The sequence below is a fragment of the Colossoma macropomum genome, unplaced genomic scaffold (genome assembly GCF_904425465.1).
Source record: "Colossoma macropomum unplaced genomic scaffold, Colossoma_macropomum, whole genome shotgun sequence".
Lineage (NCBI taxonomy): Eukaryota > Metazoa > Chordata > Actinopteri > Characiformes > Serrasalmidae > Colossoma > Colossoma macropomum.
The window spans coordinates 35,265,355-35,271,354 of record NW_023494810.1 but is presented as its reverse complement, the minus strand read 5'-3'; the positions used below and the strand labels follow the sequence as shown (position 1 = coordinate 35,271,354).

The window sequence follows — 6,000 nt, the reverse complement described above, 5'->3', positions numbered from 1 at the left end:
GGTGGAGCTAAACTGCTGTAGGCGCTGAATGGGTGGAGCTAAACTGCTGTAGGCGCAGAATGGGTGGGGCTAAACTGCTGTAGGCGCTGAATGGGTGGAGCTAAACTGCTGTAGGCGCTGAATGGGTGGGGCTAAACTGCTGTAGGCTGAATGGGTGGAGCTAAACTGCTGTAGGCGCTGAATGGGTGGAGCTAAACTGCTGTAGGCGCTGAATGGGTGGGGCTAAACTACTGTAGGATGAATAGGCGGGACAAAACTGCTGTAGACTAAATGGGTGGAGCTAAACTGCTGTAGGCTGAACAGGCGGGGCTAAGATGCTGTAGGCTGAATGGGTGGAGCTAAACTGCTAAAAGCTGAACGGGCGGGGCTAAACTGCTGTAGTCTGAATGGGTGGGGCTAAACTGCTGAAGGCTGAATGGGCGGGGCTAAACTGCTGTAGGCTAAATGGGTGGAGCTAAACTGCTGAAGGCTGAACGGGCGGGGCTAAACTGCTGTAGGCTAAATGGGTGGACCTAAACTGCTATAGGCTGAACAGGCGGAGCTAAACTGCTATAGGCTGAACAGGCGGAGCTAAACTGCTATAGGCTGAACAGGCGGAGCTAAACTGCTGTAGGCTAAATGGGTGGAGCTAAACTGCTGTAGGCTGAACAGGCAGGGCTACACTGCTGTAGGCTGAATGGGCGGAGCTAAACTGCTGTAGGCTAAATGGGTGGAGCTAAACTGCTGTAGGCTAAATGGGTGGAGCTAAACTGCTGAAGGCTGAACAGGCAGGGCTACACTGCTGTAGGCTGAATGGGCGGAGCTAAACTGCTCTAGGCTGTGTAACTATGTTTGAATAATTATGGGATGTAACCCGAGTGGTGAGTCCAGATGAGCACTGTTTCCCTGAGGACCCTCAGAGGAATGTGAGGAATGTGTGTGAGTGTGGAGTCCACACCCTTCAGTAAAGTCCAGCCGCACCGCGGAGCGACGCTCCAGCGTGGGAAACTCTCAGGCTGTGGGAGGAGTGTGTGACGGGGAGATGAAGAAACTCTACAGGAGGAGAGGTCAGTGTGTAAAGGTCAGCGCGGCCCAGCAGTGAATCAGAGACAACAGACAGTACGACGCACTGGTTTCACAACAGGATGTAAAGTGTGATCCTCGCACCAGAATACAGGGGGCTGGAAAGGACAGTCAGTGTTTGTCAAATTGAAAATGATGTATTTATAATTCACACATATTTAGACATTTGGTGAACAAACAAGGGGAAAATTCATTACATCTAAATTTTCATTTCTCAGCCCAGCTGACAGAATATTATACATAATAATCTACACTCAGTTCATTAGGTGAACTTGTCACTGTCCAGTTTATCAGCTGCACTGACCGTATAGTTTCACTCTGTAGTTCTACAGTTACAGACTGTAGTCCATCTGTTTATGTTGCATACTTTATTACCCTGTTCTTCAGTGGTCAGGACCCCCCACAGAGCAGGTACTATTTGGGTGGTGGGTCATTCTCAGCACTGCAGTAACACTGACGTGGTGGTGGTGTGTTAGTGTGTGTTGCACTGGTCTGAGTGGATCAGATGCAGCAGTGCTGCTGGAGTTTTAAACAGTGTCGCTGTTTCAAAGAACCCTCTGAATGCTTAAGTGGTTCTTTGAATGGTGCGATCGTTCTTCAGATTGATGAAGAATGTGCTGTACATGGTTCCATATAGAACCTTTTCAAAAAGTGTTCTCCATAGCACCAAAAAGCGTTCTTCCATAGTTACAACACACTTAAAAACATAGTTCTTTAAGGGTTCTTTAGTACAGAAAAGGGTTCTATATAGCACCAAAATGTTTCTTCTATTGTTACAGCCTTGACATCATAATAACAGCAGAACCCTTTTTGGTTCTGTATAGAACCTCTGTATTTACTAAAGAACCCTTGAAGAACCAGAGTATTATGGGTTTAAAGATTAGAATCTGCTCTTAGACACAGTTTCTCCACCTGCTTCAGTGAAATAACGGTGAGGACTGAGCTTCTCATATGAGTAATAAACAGAGTGAAATGAACAGAAGAGGCTATAAACACTCTATAATTAGAGTTTATAAGCCTGTTTATTACTCATTAGACAGTCAGTGTTCAGTCTGTGGATGTTTTTCATTTGTTACTCCTACAGGAGCAGCATGAGGCTCTGAATGTGGATCAAAGGGGAATTATTCTCAGAACACCGCCCACCCACACAGGAACGCTGCCCCCCAAGACCGCCCCCTCCCCCTCCCCACTTACCCCAAATATAGGCCATCAGTCAAGTCGTGTTTGGTGTCTGAAGTTTGCTTCTTTAGATTCAGCCCTGGAGCTACGAGGCTAAAGTAGCTAACAGGTAATGAAAGCTTATGAACACCGATTAGCATCAGTGCCTTAAATCATCAGAGCCTGTGGAGCCAGTCAGTGACCTCTACCTTTCTCACAACAAATCAGAAACCAAATTTAATATTTCTGTTAGCAAATCTGAGAATCAGGACCTGAGAAAAGATCAGATCTCCAATTTCAGTTCAAGCACAGAAACCTTGTGATGAAACTGTAATGTAATGAAAAATGAGTGATGATGAAAAATCTACAGAAATGGTCAAAAACCCTTCATATCTGTTTCTTCATGACTTGAATTCACCCAATCAGGTCACTCTTGTTTATGTTGTTCAGAATTTGAAAAACATCTGATCTGTCAATCTTACTTATTATTAAGTGAATCATTTTCCACTTCTTTTTCATTTTCAGATGTTATGACAAAGTGTTGTTACCGGCCCACTACAAACTCCTGCCTCCCCCGATTACAGGCCTGTAGACCACCTGAGACGGCCCAGAAACCCTGACCACACAGGCTTATTATGTGGTTTCTGACACTGTATGATACACCATGTATGACATCTATGAACATTTTCCCATAATGTAGACCCCTCCAATAATATAGACCCCTCCCATACAATAGACCCCTCCAATAATATAGACCCCTCCAATAATATAGACCCCTCCCATACAATAGACCCCTCCAATAATATAGACCCCTCCAATAATATAGACCCCTCCCATAATATAGACCCCTCCAATAATATAGACCCCTCCCATAATATAGACCCCTCCAATAATATAGACCCCTCCCATAATATAGACCCCTCCCATACAATAGACACCTCCAATAATATAGACCCCCTCCCATACAATAGACTCCTCCAATGATATAGACCCCTCCAATAATATAGACCCCTCCCATACAATAGACTCCTCCAATGATATAGACCCCTCCCATACAATAGACTCCTCCCATAATATAGACTCCTCCAATAATATAGACCCCTCCCATACAATAGACTCCTCCCATAATATAGACCCCTCCAATAATATAGACCCCTCCCATACAATAGACTCCTCCCATAATATAGACTCCTCCAATAATATAGACCCCTCCAATAATATAGACCCCTCCCATAATATAGACTCCTCCAATAATATAGACTCCTCCAATAATATAGACTCCTCCAATAATATAGACCCCTACCATACAATAGACTCCTCCCATAATATAGACCCCTCCAATAATATAGACCCCTCCCATAATATAGACCCCTCCAATAATATAGACCCCTCCCATAATATAGACTCCTCCAATAATATAGACCCCTCCAATAATATAGACCCCTCCAATAATATAGACCCCTCCCATAATATAGACCCCTACCATACAATAGACTCCTCCCATAATATAGACCCCTCCTATAATATAGACCCCTCTCATACAATGGACTCCTCCTATAATATAGACCCCTCCTACAATATAGACTCTTCCCATACTATAGACTCCTTCTCCACAGACACCCCCCATGATACAGACTCCTTCTTCTCCACAGACTCCTCCCACAATAGACTCCTCCCCAGCATACTCCTTCCCCACAGACTTCACCCACAATACAGACTCCTCCCCAGGATACTCCTTCTCCATACTACGCCAATACTTCAGACTTCTCCATAGACTCCTCCCACACAACTCCTCCTACACAAGCTCCTCCCACTGCATTCCAAATAGCCAAACCTCCATATTCACTACACAGTTAACTGTTCTTACAAACATGTTTGTAGCTGAGTGTCCCACACACAAACCCCTCCCACACCACAGACTCCTCCCACATAGCAGACCCCGCCCACTGTTTTTTCTTTTACATCTAAACAGCTCTAAGAATGAGTGTTTAATCATCTGTTTATCCATCTGTCTGACCACCCCTTCATCATTCTGACCTACCTGTAGAGCTGGCTGTGGGGGCGGGGCTCTGGGAGTCCGTCACACTGCTGCTGCTGTTCTCCTCCAATCCTGCATCAGCGTCCAGCTCAGGCTCCACCCCCAGCCCAGGCCCCGCCTCCAGCTCCGAAAGAACATCCTCCAGGCTTTCCTCCTCTGGATCCGCCTTTAGGGAAGAGGTGTGGCTACTGAAGGGGGAGGAGCCACCGTTCTGTAGGCAGGCTCCGCCCACCGGCCCAGCCCCCCTGCTCTTCATCATTAGAACGTCAGACTTAGTCCTGTGCATAGCGGGACCTCCACAGTGTCAGTGTCATAGCACGGCCAACGCGCGCCTGCAGGGACCAATCAGAGACGAGGCAGCAAAGATTAGCATCACCAAACATGCTACGCATCAAAAACACTTAATAATACACATTAATAATAATAATATCTCTATTAATAGAGCAATTTTCATGCCTGTGGCAGCTCAGAGTGCTTTACAGACAGGTGATAAAGCTTAACAGTAACAGAAGAAACTATGAGATTTAATTTAAAATTATAAGATTAAATTAAAGAGACGAAGACCAAAGAGTCGTAGAGTTTAATGAAGCTCTGAGTTAAAGAGTCGTAGAGTTTAATGAAGCTCTGAGTTAAAGAGCCGTAGAGTTTAATGAAGCTCTGAGTTAAAGAGTCGTAGAGTTTAATGAAGCTCTGAGTTAAAGAGCCGTAGAGTTTAATGAAGCTCTGAGTTAAAGAGCCGTAGAGTTTAATGAAGCTCTGAGTTAAAGAGTCGTAGAGTTTAATGAAGCTCTGAGTTAAAGAGTCGTAGAGTTTAATGAAGCTCTGAGTTAAAGAGCCGTAGAGTTTAATGAAGCTCCGAGTTAAAGAGTCGTAGAGTTTAATGAAGCTCTGAGTTAAAGAGTCGTAGAGTTTTACTGAAGCTCTGAGTTAAAGAGTCGTAGAGTTTAATGAAGCTCTGAGTTAAAGAGTCGTAGAGTTTAATGAAGCTCTGAGTTAAAGAGTCGTAGAGTTTACTGAAGCTCCGAGTTAAAGAGTCGTAGAGTTTTACTGAAGCTCCGAGTTAAAGAGTCGTAGAGTTTAATGAAGCTCTGAGTTAAAGAGCCGTAGAGTTTAATGAAGCTCTGAGTTAAAGAGTCGTAGAGTTTTACTGAAGCTCTGAGTTAAAGAGCCGTAGAGTTTAATGAAGCTCTGAGTTAAAGAGCCGTAGAGTTTAATGAAGCTCTGAGTTAAAGAGCCGTAGAGTTTAATGAAGCTCTGAGTTAAAGAGTCGTAGAGTTTACTGAAGCTCTGAGTTAAAGAGTCGTAGAGTTTTACTGAAGCTCCGAGTTAAAGAGTCGTAGAGTTTAATGAAGCTCTGAGTTAAAGAGTCGTAGAGTTTTACTGAAGCTCTGAGTTAAAGAGTCGTAGAGTTTACTGAAGCTCTGAGTTAAAGAGTCGTAGAGTTTAATGAAGCTCCGAGTTAAAGAGTCGTAGAGTTTTACTGAAGCTCTGAGTTAAAGAGTCGTAGAGTTTAATGAAGCTCTGAGTTAAAGAGTCGTAGAGTTTTACTGAAGCTCTGAGTTAAACAGTCGTAGAGTTTAATGAAGCTCTGAGTTAAAGAGTCGTAGAGTTTAATGAAGCTCCGAGTTAAAGAGCCGTAGAGTTTAATGAAGCTCTGAGTTAAAGAGTCGTAGAGTTTTACTGAAGCTCCGAGTTAAAGAGTCGTAGAGTTTAATGAAGCTCTGAGTTAAAGAGTCGTAGAG

The 6,000-nt window shown here is 44.1% G+C and overlaps 1 protein-coding gene across 2 annotated transcripts in view; it reads right to left on the bottom strand.

Annotated features, from left to right (window-relative positions):
* pparda (peroxisome proliferator-activated receptor delta a) overlaps nucleotides 1-6,000 on the bottom strand; it is a 39,701-nt gene that overhangs the window by 18,819 nt on the left and 14,882 nt on the right. For both annotated transcript variants that reach the window (XM_036559453.1, XM_036559452.1), the window contains exon 2: nucleotides 4,262-4,590. In XM_036559453.1, coding sequence (XP_036415346.1) covers nucleotides 4,262-4,544 — 283 coding nt within the window. In that variant the 5' untranslated portion in view covers nucleotides 4,545-4,590. The remainder of the gene's footprint in view (nucleotides 1-4,261; nucleotides 4,591-6,000) is intronic.